Here is a 14,840-nt window from a genome sequence, read left to right on the forward strand (position 1 = left end):
TTTTTTTTTTTTTTTTTTTTTTTTTTTTTTTGTGGCTTGTCTTCCGCAAAGATGGCAGCAAAGTGGAAAGTGGGGGGAAAAAAAATAAATTGGGGAATTCTGATGGGGTAGAGGGGGAAAAATCCCCTCAGCCCCTGCCCGGCTGCCCCGGCTCCATCACCCTGGGCCCTGAGCACCTCTGGGTGTCGGTTGGAAAACCACGGTGCTGGGATGCCAAATCCTTCACCGGGAGCTCAGGATGAGACTTTCCATCCCTCTGCTCTCCCCTCAAGGCCGGGGGGGCTGCTCTGATGCTGCCCCTGACGCTGCTGACGGCGGGTCCGTGGGACGGGGAGGGCGGATTTAAGGGCGGGCGGCGGGGAGGGTCCCTCCAACAAAGGGGCTGGTTTTGGGCTCCAGTTGGGGGGGTTTTTTTAATTTTTTTTTTTTTTTCTTCTTCTGGTTCAGACTAACAGGCTAAATTTGACCTCCGCCATTCGCAGGCCAGGAAGTGGCTGCACGAGGAGACGGCAAAGCGAAACCACCCACCTCCCGTGGCCACGTGAGCCAGCCCTGGGAAGGGCGAGGGGCCTGGGGACCCCACATCCCCCTTGTCTGGGGGGTACCTGCACCCCTCAGAGCCTGGCATGGGGTTGTGACCCCACCGTGCCTCCCCCTCCGCTGCCACACGGCCCCAACTCTCACTCCTCTTCCATCCCCCAGCCCCAGTCACCCCTAAACCCCTCTGGGATCCCCCCACAGTGCCTCCAGGGCAGAGCCACGGGGGGGATCAAGGCGCTCCTAGTGGGTGCCCCAGTTTGGGGGCAGACCCAGCCTGGCGCTGTCCCCGCTGTCCCCACGCCAGGGCCACGGGGCAAGAGCCAAGCTGGGAAGACAACAGGGCCAGGAACCCAGTGCTGGGGCCAACCAGCACCCCAGGAACCCCAAACAGCCCATCCCCAGGGCTGCACCCGGGGGGGCAGTTGGGGACCAGCCAACCCTTCGCTGCCCCGGTGCCCCCCGGGCCGGTCCCGCTTCCCCCCATCTGGAGCACGTTGCCATTTTACCATCTTTGCCGGGCTGCTAAATTTAGCTGATCAAAACTAATTTTAATTTATGGAAGGAAATGGCGCTGCCGTTCCCACGGCCCCGCTGCCACCCTGTGTCCCGGGGCCCACGCAGGGCACCGGGGGCACGGGGGGTGCCCGGACCACCCCGGTCCCGCCGGAAAGAGCCGGTGGCTCCCGGCGGGAATGGAGGAGGTTTTCCCAACCAGCTCCCGCTCTCCCGGCCCCGACACCTGTGGCACCACACCAAGGGCGCTCCCAGTAAATCCTGGGGCCACCCCGAGGGGTCAGCTCTGGTTGCCCACCCCCAGCCCTCGGGGTTCGGTTTGGGGTGCAGAAAGAGGGGTTGTTCCCTGGGGGGCTCTGGGTGCCAGCGGGGTCTGGCCTGTTTGGGGCAGGGGGTGCTCACCCAGCTGGGATTCCCCCCATATCCCTGCTCTGCCTCGTCCCAGGGGCGGGGTTAGGGTTCTGGGGTGCTGGGGATGGAAGGTGTGTCACCCACCTGATGCCAAGGGTTTGTGTGGGGACAGTCCCCCCCGGCTCCTTGGGTGCTGTGGTGCCCCAGTGTCCCATGGGGTGAGGCCGTGGGGGTCCCAGGGAGGTCCCAGCACCCATGGGGTGACTCTGTGGGAGTCCTGGAGGGTACAGGCACCTATGGGGCGATACTGCAGTGGTCCCAGGGGGGTACCAGCACCCATAAGGTGACACTGTGGGGGTCCCGAGGGGGTCTCAGTACCCACGAGGTGACTCTGTGGGAGTCCCAAGGGGGTCTCAGCACCCATTAAGTAACTCTGTGGGGTCCTGGATGGGACCAGCACCCACAAGACAATGCTCTGGTGGTCCCAGCCCAACCCAGCAGGTTGGGGGGGGAGTCCAGAGGAAGCAGCAGCCTCAGCACTGTGGGACCAGGGGGGGTGACGGGCACCCACCACAGCCAGACCCCCCGGTCAGCAGCGGCAGAGCCGGCGGAGGCCTCGTGCAACACCCGGGGCGGTTTCATCAGCCACTCCCTGCTCTGCACCCCCTCGGCCACCCAGCCCACCCTGGCACCCCTGGGGACACCCACAGCTGGGCCACCACTGCCACCAGTACCGTGCCACGGGCAGGGGTCCCACAGGGTGGGAGGGACACGCAGAGCCACGGCCACCCCAGAGTGTCACCACGGCCACCCCAGAGTGTCACCACATCCCCCCTGACAGGTACTGAGGGCTGGGAGGGGAGGGGGGGCTCGACACTGCGTTTTAAGGGTGATAAAGGGATGGGCAGCAACTCCTGACGGGCACAGGCTCTGCCTGGCATGGCCACCTCCAGCCCCTGGTACATAGAGGTGGCACCCCCTGGGCCTGGAGGGGCTCTGTGTGTCCGTCTGTCTCCCCCAGGACAAGAGCTGCCTCGTGTTTGGGGGGTGTTTCCGTCCTTCCTCCTTCCACACAGTCATTGTGGAACCGAGAAGCCTGTTCCGTGGGACAGGGACAGCCCCGGGGGGAGCAGCTCCGGGGAGGAGGCGACATCCAGGGAGGGCTCGTGGCCCCGAGCAGGAGGGAGAGGGGAGCCAGCCCTGGAGAGACCCCCCAGCTCCCCATCAGGGTGTCCCCACCAGGCCCCACGTCCCGCGGAGGCTCCTCGTGACGTCGCCGTGATGAGTGAACCACCCTCCAGCACCGTCATCCCGACAGAACCCACAGCTCTGGAGCCCTCGAAACCTTCCAGAGAGGAGTCACTCTGCACTCCCCGTGCCAGGCAGAGGCCCTGGTGCTGCCTGGCATCCCGTCAGGCTCTGTTCCCTCCCACGCCAGCTTATCTTTAGCCCGGGCTCTGCTCGCTCGCACGCACCAGTCCCACAGCCCCTCAGCCCACCCTGCTCGTGCCAGCACCCACAGAGGGGTGTCACCCCGACCCCTGCGCTGCCACCACCTTTATAATTAACACCCCGGGTCCTCCACACCTTTAGGGGTCATTTGCATCACGCCCGGGTGTGTAAACTCCCCATCCCAGCCCCCATCCCAGCCCCTAATTAGTGCTCTGAGACGGAGCGAACCCCTGGAGAGAGGAGTGTTTTTCCGTGTGTGGTGTGGGATGCTCGGCATGATAATGGGAGTTCCCAGCACTGCCTTTGACACATCTGCATCCCTGAGTGATCACAGAAGTGTTAAATCCACCAGATTTATCCTAAAATCAAAGCAGGTGGGTTATTAGGGGAGTACTTGGGGGCAAAGCCTCTCCAAGGTCTGAGTGCTCCCCTAATAACCCCAGGTCAGGATCTCTGAGCTCCCTGCTGATTCCTCCTCCCATGGGGCACAGAAATTGGGGGAAAATGTTGTTTTCACCAAATTATGGGGATTCAGTTGCAAACCTGAAAGCTGGGGGTGACCGGGTAGGAACAGGAAGGGGGGGCAGACAGAGTGGTTATCAATTGCTGTCGGCATTTGGCAGCTCCCAAAAAGTGTCTTCTTGGAGAAAAACGACGATTAAAGCGGGAAGAAAGAGTTTCCATCCCATCTTTCACAGGGAGAAGCAGCTGGGTTTGGCAGGGAGGGGAAAATCTGAGCGGCGAAATCCCAGAGGGAGGGCAGGGATGATGCTGCCTCGCTGGGACCGGGAGGGCAGCGGGGTTGAAGGAGCACAGGACACGGGTGGACACAAAGTGCTGGGACCAAGGGGGGGACACACACATCCACCCCTGGCCGGTGCTGCCCTGCTCTGGATCCCACAGATCCCCAGGGAATGGCAGAGCCGGTGTGAGCAGCATCCCGGCCCCGAGCAGGGAACGGCCCGAGCAGAGCGGGGTTTGTGCCGGGGCTGTCAGGCCCTTCTGCTTTTTATAGGTTGTTTAGACAAGCGACCAGTACAAACCAGAGCGGGGCTGGCAGCGCTGGGAGGGGGGGTGGGAAGGCAGGAGGAAGGCTGGGAAGTAGGGGAAAGGAGAGGCTGCTGGGAAAAGGGGCCTGCAGGGCCTTGGGGACCACCAGCACCTCCACCGACCCCCTTCCCCACCTCACCCCAGCGCCCACAAAACCCCCGGGGGACGGGAGGGAGTTCTAATTAATTGATTAGAATTGATTTACCCAGCATGGAGTCAGGGCCAGGTGACCCTCCAGAGCCAAATCCAGGTGTTGGCTGGGCTTGGAGGGACCCTCCAGCCTCAGCTCTGTCCTGCCGGGGGTGACACAGAGCGAAAGTGCCACCAGTGCCCGGCGCTGCCACGGGCCGGTGCCGCCGGCGGAGCGCGATGGGCGGAGGCTTTTCGGTTCCAAAATGACTGTGTGGAAGCAGGAAGGATCGAAACACACCCCCCCCACCACCAAAAACGAGGCAGCTCCTGCCCTTGGGGAGACAGACGGACACACACCAGGCCCACGCCACCTTTTCTGCTCGGTGTTTGCCGCGTCCAAGGGAAGGAACACGCGGTTCCTGAGGGATTGGGCCGCCCCACGCTGCAGCTGGGGGACGATGGAGGGAATTAATTTGGGGAATATTTGCTGCTGGAGGCTCTGCTGGGTGCAGCAAAGTCGCTCCTGGCTGGTCTGAGCCCACCCCTGTGGTGTCAGGGATGCATTGGTTCCCAAACCTGGTTTGCTCCTCACAATCCTGCTGCAATTCTGGTGAAGAGGAGGGAAATTCAAGGGTCTTAAATGCACCAATTGTCCCCCCTCCCAAAATCCTTCCAGGTACTCCCACTGCAGCGTGGCATGCCAGGCTTTCCAGCTCCCTCGCTGCCAGGATGCTTCTCCTGGGAGTCAGCAGGATCCCTGTCCCCTTGCAACACTCAGTTTTCCAAAGTTTCCCAAAGCTACTTTCCTTTCCATCAGTGCTCCGGGCTTGGAGATGAGCGGGAACGTTTGACATCCTAAACCAAACCTAGGCCTGCATGTCCCTCCCGGATCTCCCTTCCTTCCTGAGATCCACAGGTCTCCCCACACGTGCCATGTCCAGCTGGCAGCCAGGGACAAGGAAAAGGGCCAGGATCTGGCTCACCAGTTCGCCCACACTCCCTTCCCAACCGGCACCCGATGCCCCGAGGGACGTGGGGGCACCGTGGGGGCACAGCCCTTGGTTCTGACCCTGCCTTCCTGCTCATCCACGGCTGCCACGTTAATTCCTTCCCTGTGAAACCCCAGAGCCAGCAGCTCTGGGAAACTTTCTCTCATTAAAGGAGTAAAGCCCCAGGGATGGGGCCGGGGGTGTGCTGGCAATGGGCTGTGCCGGGCAGGAGGATCCAGCAGAGGATCCATCAAACGATCCACTTCGCCCTTCCCGGGTGATGGAGGGAGACCGGGACACTCTGGAGATGCCACGTGCTGGCAGGAGCCGTGTCCCATCCCCACCTGGGAGTGGGAAGGAGCCAGTGAGTGCTGGGAACAGCCAGAGCAGTGACAGCCCGTTTGTCACCGGGCCCTGGCGCCGCACCGGGGTGTCACCGCTGTCACTGTCACACTCCCTGCACGTCGAGCCACCAGCCCCGCGGGGCCGTGCCTCAGTTTCCCCTCTCCACTGTGGGCTCAGCCCCAGCCCCCAAAGGGCCCGGTGGGCCCGGGAGGCGGCGGCGGGGCCGGGGCAGGGCGGCTGCCATCCAGGCTGCACTTTTGGGTTAAACCCGGGCGTTCCTCCCTGCACAGACACGAGTAAAAATAACCGCCCGGAGCGCGGCGCAAACCACAGGCTTTTTATAGCCCGCCATCCCTAGACGGCGGGGCGGGGGCCGGGGCTCCGCCGTGCCCAGACCAGCCCGCCGGGCGCCGGTCCGGCCGCACCGGCCCCTCCTCGGACCGGCCCCGCTCCCCCTGCCCGTGCGCCCCGACGGCGCGGCCGGGGGGATGCGGTGCAGCGCCCCGCAGGAACGGCGGGACAGGGCCGGGAATGGGGGGGACGCGGCTGCCGTTGTGTCCCCCGACTCCTCGGGACCGGCCACACCGGAGCCCTGGGGCGTGCGGGACCCCCCCCCCCCGGGGTGTGCGGGACCCTCCTCCCTCCCCGCCCGGGGACACCACGCACCGGGACAGCGGCTCGTCCTCCTCGGCAGCTCCGGACGCGCGTTCCCGGCGCTGCGGCGGAGCCGGGACGGCCCCTCCAGTGCCGATCCCGATCCCGATCCCGGTCCCGATCCCGATCCCGATCCCGATCCCGGTCCCGTGTCCCCGCAGCGCGCGCTGCCCGCCCGAGCCGCGCCGGCGATATTTGCATAACCCCGCCCACCCCGCCGAAATATTTGCATAGCGGAGCCGGGCCCGCTCGCCATTGGCGGAAGCCCGGGGGTTGGTTTGCATAACCACGCCCTCAACTGGAAAAGGGGCGGGGCGGCGGGGAAGGGGCGGGGCCGGTGAGGGTTGGGGGGGTCTGGGGTTGGGGTGACACTGGGGGGGTTTGGCGGCTGGGATGGGGGTGACACTGGGGGGGTTTTGGGGGCTGGGATGGGGGTGACACTGGGGAGTTTTGGGGGCTGGGATGGGGGTGACACTGGGGGATTTTGGGGGGCTGGTGTTGGGGTGACACTGGGGGGGTTTTGGGGGCTGGGATGGGGAGGATTTGCAGGGAAGAACGTGGGGGTGAGTTCGTAGGAATGTAGGGGGCTGGGACGGAGTGGTTTTGGGGGGGTCCCAGGGGATGCTGTGCCCTCGAAGAGGGGTCCAGGCTCGGGCAGGGATTGAGGGGTTTGCAGCTCCGAAAGGACACACCCAACTCACCCCTTTACTTTTATTTATTAATGATATCAACCCCATGACTGCCCTGGGGGGAGAGGGGGGGCTGCCCCCTCCTCCTGCCCCCAGCCACGAGCGAGGCCACCCCGCAGCTGAACCGCAGCGACACGACCCGGGGGGAGGCCGCCAGGAAGCGCCGGGGACACCGAGAGACACCAAAACACAGCCCGGTGCCTGCTCCCTGCCGACCCCGACACCTCGTGTGCCCCCTCCCGGCACGCGGGACATCCAGCACGGGGATTTCACGGCGCCGTCCCCAAGCCCAGCCCGGGGAAGGCGGCAGGAAGCCGCTGGGCAGGCACCGGAGCTCGCTGAGAGCTCCAGAGGATGTGGGTGGTTGTGGATCCCGTGGCCCGGAGCCCGCGAGGACGCCCTGAGGTGACTCTGCAGAGCCGGCGGAGGGAGATGCTGCTGCGTCACGCGGGGACGGACACACGGACAGCCCCGTGTGACGGACACACGGACAGCCTGGGGCTGATGGAAGGAGGCGGTGGAGCCTGGGAGTCTGCGGGGCGCGGAGGGGCCGGGCTGAGAAGGCGCTTTCCCCTGGACGGAGCAGAACCTGAGCTCAGGGGACGCTGCCGTGCCCTGGCCCCGAGTCTGGGCCCAAACCCGGCCTCAAATTCAGCCCCGGAGAAGGCACCGCCCAATCCACGCCCCCACTCGTGTCCTGTCCTTGCGTGACCTCTGCCTTGGCGGGGACAAAGCCACGGTGCAGCCACGGGGGGGACAGGGACCACCACCCTCTGCTCTGCCCCCTCCCCGAGCCCGGGATCCGCTGGGTGGGTGCTGAGTGCCAGGGGGTGGGTGCTGTGCTGGGGGTCCCTGCTACCTCCAGCCCCCCTGGGGAGGTGAAGAGCCGTCCCAGGAGCCGCTTGGCACAGGATTCCCGCCGGGAACACCCGTGTTTACAGCAGCCAGGGGGAACTGATGCAATTCCCGAGCTCCCGTTGCGTGAGCAGCAGGTGGGGAGGGGGTTATCAGGGACTCGCTGGAAATCGAATCCCGTGGCAGCCCCTCAGCAGGGACATGACCTTCCACCCTGGCCGTACTGGGGACCCAGTGCCAGCCCCCAGCCCCGGGGGGGGGGAATTTGGGAAGGGAGGCTGGAGGGATGGGGGCTCTCCGGATGCGCTGGGGAAAAGGACGTGGCATCTTTCTCAGAGCAGCTTTTAAAGCTCGTGATTTACAGAGTGCAATTAGCAGGCTGGTAATTAGCCCAATCTTAATTGATCCTGAAGGGGGGGGAGAGCAGAAGTGCCAGAGCACCGGCAAAGCCACGTCCTGCCAGCCGCGGGGTCCGAGGTGACACATCCAGCTGCCCATCCTGCCCCGGGACAGGGGGTGGGGACACACACGGTGCCCCTTTGCCTGCCTGGGGTGTGGGACATCCCCGTCCCGTCCTTCTCCCTTCGTCTCAGGCTTCCCAGAGGTTTGGGCAAGGTAAGAGCCGCTTTTAGCCGTGGCAACTGAGCCCCTTCTTTGGGCGAAGGGGCTGCCCGGAACCCCCCTTGAGAGACTTGAAAGCTTTGAGCTCCCTCTTGAGGCTCTTCCTGCCCCAAAATCCTGGGGTTTCGGGGAGCCCGAGCTGCTGGATGCCCTGGGATGAGACCTGCAGTGCTCTGCACCCCAGTGTAGGACACGGCTGAGCCCTGTCGCTCTCCCGGCCAGGGGGAAGGGACAGGGATGCTGCCACCGGTTTGGGGACTTTCGGGACACGGGCCCGGGGTCTGACATCCCCCTCCAGGCAAAAATACGAGCGGGGCTGGAGAGGAGCCGGCAGCCAAACCCGAGCTGCTGCCAAGGGCAACACAGCAGCTTTCAAAATAGCCCCTGTCAGCTCCGGGAGCCGGGGGTGCCAGGGGAACCACCCACGCGGGACGGGAAGGCCGGGCCGGCACTGCCCCCGCGCCAGACGGAAAGGTCACCCCGTCCAGATCCCACAGGATGGGGATCTGCTGCCACCAGGATGGAGGGGTCTGTGTCACACCCGGTCCCCTGGCCTGGCCCTGGCGGGATGCCAGGGATGTGCCCGGGAAGGCCAGACCCCGATGTCCCCTGGTGTCCCCTTGTCCCCCACACTGGGGAAATTCCCGTGCCAGGGGCGTGGCTTTGAGGGGGGAAACTCTGCCTCGGCTTCTCCACCGCTCCCGAGGCTCAGGGTCTTTCCCGAGGTAACAGGTGACCTGTGGAGTGAGTTTTCCCGAATTAATCCTGCTTTAATGCTCCCCGATTCCCAGGGGGCCCCACTGGCAGGGCAGGTCCCAGAGGAGAAGGCGATTCTGCTTCCCAGGATATTTATAAGACATGGGAAACTCGTGGGGGCCCCAAGGGCCGGGGGCTGACGGCAGCGCAGAGCCCCGGGGGTCCTTTCCCAGCCTTCCGGGACTGAGAACGTTTTGGGTGCTCCCCCCGGACCCGGAGAGGATTCTCCCCCTGCAGGTGGAGGCCAAAGGTGCCTCTCCTGGGGGGACGCGGGATGAGGGCACCGCGGTGACCCCTTCCCACCACCCTCACCCTCGTCCTCTCCTCTCTGGGGCCGGGGTTGTGTCGCCGGGGGTCAATCCCGGGGTTTTCCCAGGAGCGGGACGGTCGGGGCTGGGAATGTGGAGAGCGAGGGGGAGCGGCAGGATGCTCTGCTCGGTGTCCGTCTGTCCCTCCCGCCGAGCCCAAGGGGGCTCCTCGGACCCCCCTCCATCGCCCTCCCGAGCCCCTCCCGAGCCCCGAGGAGGCTCCGGGGGCCCCGCCGGGGGCGGGCGGCGGGCGGAGCCGGCCCGGGGGGCGGAGGGGGGGGGGTCGGTCTGCGAGGGGAGGGCCCGGGGGCAGGACCGGCCCGGGGGCAGGACCGACCCGCCCCGGCGGCCACGGGCGGGGCAGGAAGGCGGCCGGGGGCGCTCCCGGCTCGGTGCCGCTTCCCGGTGCCCGTTATCAGCTCCCTTTCCCGGTGCCCGTTATCAGTTCCCGCTCCCGGTGCCCGGGATCGGGCGGCGGGAGCCCCGAGGAGTTGGGGAGCGCTCGCCCCGTCGGGCGTGACCCCCCCGGAGCCCCCCCGATGCCCGGCCCCGCCATGACCGGCGCTTACCGGGAGCGGGCCCTGACGGTGCTGCTGCTCTTCGGTGCCCTGTCCGCCGTCATGGCCCTGCTCTCCTCCAACGTCCTGCTGCAGCTCTCGCAGGGAGAGTACTACGAATTGCCGGGGTGGGCGAGTCGCCCGATGGAGGCGGTGGAGGCCACGCTGGCCGCGCTCTGCCTGATGCTCAACCTGAGCTGCCTCCAGCTCTGCCTCCTGCACGGCCACCTCGGCACCGAGCTGGGCCGGGGGCAGCCCGGGCACGACCGGTGAGGGCCGCGGGGGCACCCGCGGGGGATGAGGGGACTGGGGGGTTCGGGGTGTGCCGGGGGTTGGAAGGATGGGAGGGTTTGGGGGCACTGGGGGATGGAAGAAACGGGAGGGTTGGGGGGCATCAAGTGTTGAAAGGATGGGAGGGTTTGGGGGAACAGGAGGGTTTGGGGGAACAGGGAGGTTTGGGGGCACAGGGGCTTGGGGGGAAGGGGGGGGTTGGGGGGCACAGGGGGTTGGGGGGATGGGAGGGTTTCGGGGCACAGGGAATGGAAGGATGGGAGGGTTTGGGGAGCGGGAGGGTTTGGGGGCATAGGAGGGTTTGGGGACACAGAGTCTTGAGGGGATGGGAGGGTTTGGGGGTACAGGAGTGTTTGGGGGCACAGGGTCTTGAGGGAATGGGAAGGTTTAGGGGCACAAGGGGTTGAGGAGATGGGAGGGTTCAGGAGGCACCAGGGGATGGAAGGATGGGTGGGTTTGGGGGCACTGGGGGTTGAGGGAATGGGAGGGCTCAGGGGCATGAGCCCTTTAACTGTCCTTTAATTTGGGGTGTAGCTGTGCTTAGCAATTGTGTGGCCTGGGAGCAGATTCACCCCTGACTGCAGCGATACAGGTGGTTTAATGTCCCTGGCAACGCTCCTGTGCAAACCCAGAGCGTGTGTTGGGGTCTAATTTCCAGCCAGGAACGCCAGGGCTGCAAATGTGCCCTTTAATCTGGGGTGTGGCATCTGCCTGGCCCTGGAGCAGGTTTATTCCAGTGATGTAACTCCCCTGGTAACACCCCCGTGCAAACCCAGGGCCGGGCTTTGCAGGAGCATGTGGGGTCACACATCCCGTGCCAGGATGCCCGGGAGCACCCAAAATTTGCCCCTGGGCTCTCTGGGTCCCGGCTGGGGTGACAGCACAGCACCAAAACGAGCCCAGGCCCGGGATCATTAACCACAGACAGGTTTTGACTTAATCATTCCCAGCACATTTACACTTGCAGAGCTGTTTCCAAATCGATTCCTCTCTCCTGCCTTTGACCTGGACTGGCCCGGCCCAGCCCCACTCCCGGGTTAAAGTCAATATACAGCTCGTGAATAATCAGATTTAAAAGCATCTTGGTGGAAATTGGACTTGGTGGAGGTCCCTCAGCGTGGCTCGTGCCCACGGGGCAGTTTTGGGACCACTCTGACTCAAAGTCCATACTCATTTAAAAGAAATGACAATGTTTCAACAGCTACTTTTGTCCCTAATTAAGAGAATGCCATCAATGCCTCCAGCTCTGCACGGAGCACTGGGCTGGAGGAACTCCAGCAGCGTCTCCTCAGCATCTCCCGGGCGGAGCCGACGCTTCATTAACGAAGGAGAGCAAAAAATTCCTCCAAAACACAACGATTCCCAGAACAAACTTGGATTTCTGCGGGAGCTGCAGTAAATTCTCCTGCAGTGTGGGCCGGGTTCGGGCTGTAAATGCTCCATTTGGGAGCTGTGAGGCTGAGCTTTGAAAATCCCGAGTGCCAAAGGGGAGCAGCACTGATCAGGCAGCCAGATGGAAGGTCCCAAGTGGAGAGAGGGAGCATTCCAGCTGTGGAATATATATATATATATATTTATCCAAGGATTTACAGAGCAAAGCAGGAAAGCTCTCCCCAAATAATTCGACTTCAGGGAGTTATTTCTGTGCTCTGCCTCAGAGCCCCTGCGAAGCGAGAAGCTCCTTTTGGCTCTGCCCAGGTGACACGAGGCTTTGGGAGCCCCTTTTCCCGGGATTTCAAGGACATCCCTCAGCCCGGCCGTGCCTCAGTTTCCCCCTCTGCAGCCCGAGGGCTCCCCTCGTGTTTGGGATGAAAAGGGCAGGTTTTTGGGACACGGGCACAAAGCTGCCTGTGGGCAGGAGGTGCCGGCAGGATCCCCGGGGGTGCCCATCCCCTCGGGGGTCATTAGGGGACCCTCTCATGTCCCGGGGCCCTTTCCCACGTTGGGGATGTCACACTGAATTACTCAGCTGCTCCCTGCTCCGGGCCAGCTCCAGACAAAGTCCTTCTCCTCCCCGCTAATCCCTCCCGCCGCAGGTAATTAATTAATTAATTGAACAAAGCGGCCGCTCTTCCCCACCGGCCCCAGGGGCTGGAATCGGCCCCGGGCTGCAGGACACGGCCCAGGGGCTACAGCGAGGAGGGGAGGGGGCCACGCTGGGGGGAGAGGGACGGGGCAGAGCATCCTGGGCTGCTGAATTCCCCCCGTGGCTTCTGAGTTCATTCCCTGGCTGCTGAATCCACCCCTTGGCTTCGGAATTAATTCCTTGGTTCTGAATTCACCCCTTGGCTTCTGAATTCCCCTTGTGGCTGCTGAATTCATCCCTTGAATTCTGAATTAATTCCTTGGCTGCTGCGTTCACCCCTTGGCTTCTGAATTCACCCCTTGAAGTCTTAAATCCCCCTTGGCTTCTGAATTCACCCCTTGGCTCTGAATTCACCTCTTGGCTCTGAATTCACCCCTTGGCTTCTGAATTCACCCCTTGGATTCTGAATTAATTCCTTGGCTTCTGAATTCACCCCTTGGCTGCTGAATTCACCCCTTGAAGTCTTAAATCCCCCTTGGTTTCTGAATTCCCCCAAGGGTGAGGAGACAACCTGGCCTTGCTTAATTCAATGTGCCAGCACTTGGACGGGGAGATGGGCTGGACCCAGCCTTGTTTCTCCAGGGTTTGCTGAAAAGGGGCAAATCACCTGCAAAAAGTCCCCCCCCAAGTGTTTCTCTCCTGAACTCATCCCCATCGGGCCTTGGAAGCCCAGGAGGAGCCAGGCAGGAAAAGTTTAAAATTCCAAGTGATCTCCAAATCTCCTATTCCGGGGCGACAGGAAGAAGGAAGAACACGAGCCCTGAGAGCTCCACAAGCTCAGCACATCCCGGGGCTGTGACCCGGCCCTGAACCTCCTTCTCTACCCAAAGCCAGGGTTTCCTTTGCTCAGCAGGGGTTGAGCACCAGCGTTTCTCCTGTGCCAGGAGCCCTGGTGCTTTCTCTGGTGCTTTCTCTGGGGTTTCAGTGTCCCTGTGCCCTGTTTTGCAGGGCTGACAGGTTCCTCCAGGACACCAGGAAGGTCCGTCGCGCCGCCCTCGGCCTCTTCTGCTTCGGGATCTGCTGCTACCTCACAGGCAAGGGCTCCTCCCAGCCCCTGCACCCCGGGCTGGGCTCTGCTTGGGTTTGCAGAGGGCTTTGCCAACTCATTCCTGGAGTGGGAACTTCCCCATTCCGGGTGCCCGGAGCTCACCAGGGGCCTGAGCTTTGCAGGGGCTGGAGCGTGTCCAGAGAAGGGGAAGGGGCTGGAGAGTCAGTGGGATCAGGAGGAGCTGAGGGAGCTGGGGGGGCTCAACCTGGAGAAAAGGAGGATTGGGGGGGACCTTCTCACTTTCTCCAACTCCCTGACAGGAGGGGGGAGCTGGGAGGGGGTGTCGGGCTCTGCTCCCAGGGAACAAGGGACAGGATGAGAGGAAAGAGCCTCAAGCTGTGCCAGGGGAGGGTCAGGCTGGACATCAGGAGGAATTTCTCCATGGAAAGGGTGCTCAGGCATTGGAAGGGGCTGCCCAGGGAGGTTTGGAGTCCCCACCCCTGGAGGTGTCCGAGGAAGGACTGGACGTGGCCCTCAGTGCTCCGGGCTGGGGGACAAGGAGGGGGATGTGGCACAGGGTGGATCCATGGGCTGGGAGCTCCTTTCCAACCTCAGTGATTCCGCAAAATCACTTCCTTCCCCCCCCCGGCTGCTCACGGCGCTCCGTGCCCTCCTTTCCTTCCAGCTCTCGGCCTCCACATGCTGAGGGTGGCGGCGCTGGGGGTTGGAATTCCCGCCGCCTGCGCCCTGTTCTCCGGGATCATCGTGCTGCTCATCACGGTGACCCACACCCTGCTCCGGGCGCTCCGCGTGTCCCGGCACCGCCTCCCCGGAGCCTCTCCCAGCCCCTACGAGAACGGCGGCGACTCCCTCGAAGGGACCGAGCCGCGGCCCCGCCCCGACATCATCCACCGGAAATTTTCCTTCCCGGTTTTCCTGGAGAGCAAATCCCAGCCGGGTTTCGCCGCCAGCAGCGGCTCCTGGGGCAGGGAGGGCTCGGAGCAGCCCCGCGCGCACAGGACGCTGTCGGCGGAGTCCGGGATGCTGCAGGGGAAAGCCTGGAATGTCATCCCGCCGGAGATGGGGGACGCGATGGCGAGAAAACCCCCGGGCAAGGACCTCACGCTGGTGTGAGGGCAAGGGGGGACCCTCTCCAGGCCTCGTCCGAGGGGCAGCTGAAGGCGCCGGGGCCGGGATTTGCACCCCCAGGTCGGAGCCCACACGGGGTCGGGGCTCGCGAAGCTGCTCCTCCCTCCCCCCTCCTCCTCCTGCTTTGTGCCTTTTTGCTGCTTTTGCTGAATAAACCACCACTTCTGCTCGAAGCCAAAAGCCTCTGACTGCCTGCCTGGAGCCCCCAGCCCCCCCAGCCAGGACCCTCCCCCTGGTTTTCCAGCTGCGGGAAAGGACGTGGGACGTGTTGGGGAGAAGCAGCAAAGTGGAGCTGGTCCATGAGGAGACCGACCCTCCCTCCTTCTCCAGCACATCCCAGGTGGTTTGTCTGGCTGGTTGTGCCTCCCTGCCCTTCCCCTGCATCCTCCCCTTCCTCCTCCATCCTCACCCTCACCCCTACACCAGCTGAGCAGGGCTTGCTTTCCCTGCTGTTGGAATCCGAGGGAGGTGATGGAGGAGCGAGTCAGAAGGAACCAGGATGCCTTAAATATGT

The 14,840-nt window shown here is 63.7% G+C and overlaps 2 protein-coding genes across 3 annotated transcripts in view; one reads left to right on the forward strand and one right to left on the reverse strand.

Annotated features, from left to right (window-relative positions):
* The window catches only part of MEF2B (myocyte enhancer factor 2B), a 10,711-nt gene extending 4,429 nt beyond the window's left edge, over positions 1-6,282 (reverse strand). The window contains exons 1-2 of the mRNA XM_027664205.1: positions 6,240-6,282; positions 4,112-4,305 (exon numbers count right to left, since the gene is read on the reverse strand). Coding sequence (XP_027520006.1) covers positions 4,112-4,305; positions 6,240-6,282 — 237 coding nt within the window. The remainder of the gene's footprint in view (positions 1-4,111; positions 4,306-6,239) is intronic.
* Positions 6,283-9,591: 3,309 nt separating this feature from the next.
* On the forward strand, positions 9,592-14,580 carry LOC113957149 (transmembrane protein 221-like). 2 transcript variants are annotated; one of them, XM_027664329.1, is made up of 4 exons: positions 9,592-10,081; positions 13,138-13,223; positions 13,863-14,120; positions 14,163-14,580. In XM_027664329.1, exons 1-4 carry the CDS (start codon positions 9,795-9,797, stop codon positions 14,309-14,311), a joined length of 780 nt encoding a protein of 259 aa, XP_027520130.1. In that variant the 5' UTR covers positions 9,592-9,794; the 3' UTR covers positions 14,312-14,580. The 2 variants fall into 2 exon arrangements, with proteins under 2 accessions (XP_027520130.1, XP_027520128.1); XM_027664327.1 differs by having other exon boundaries at positions 13,863-14,580.
* The last annotated feature ends 260 nt before the right edge of the window (positions 14,581-14,840 follow it).

This window comes from Corapipo altera, unplaced genomic scaffold (assembly GCF_003945725.1).
Source record: "Corapipo altera isolate COAL_440 unplaced genomic scaffold, ASM394572v1 96, whole genome shotgun sequence".
Classification (NCBI taxonomy): Eukaryota; Metazoa; Chordata; class Aves; order Passeriformes; family Pipridae; genus Corapipo; species Corapipo altera.

Coding starts and splice junctions, on each gene's coding strand:
- LOC113957149 (XM_027664327.1), top strand. CDS start 9,795: ATGCCCGGCCCCGCCATGACCGGCGCTTACCGGGAGCGGGCCCTGACG. Junction 10,082..13,137: donor GGGCAGCCCGGGCACGACCG/GTGAGGGCCGCG, acceptor CCTGTTTTGCAG/GGCTGACAGGTTCCTCCAGG. Junction 13,224..13,862: donor GATCTGCTGCTACCTCACAG/GCAAGGGCTCCT, acceptor CTTTCCTTCCAG/CTCTCGGCCTCCACATGCTG.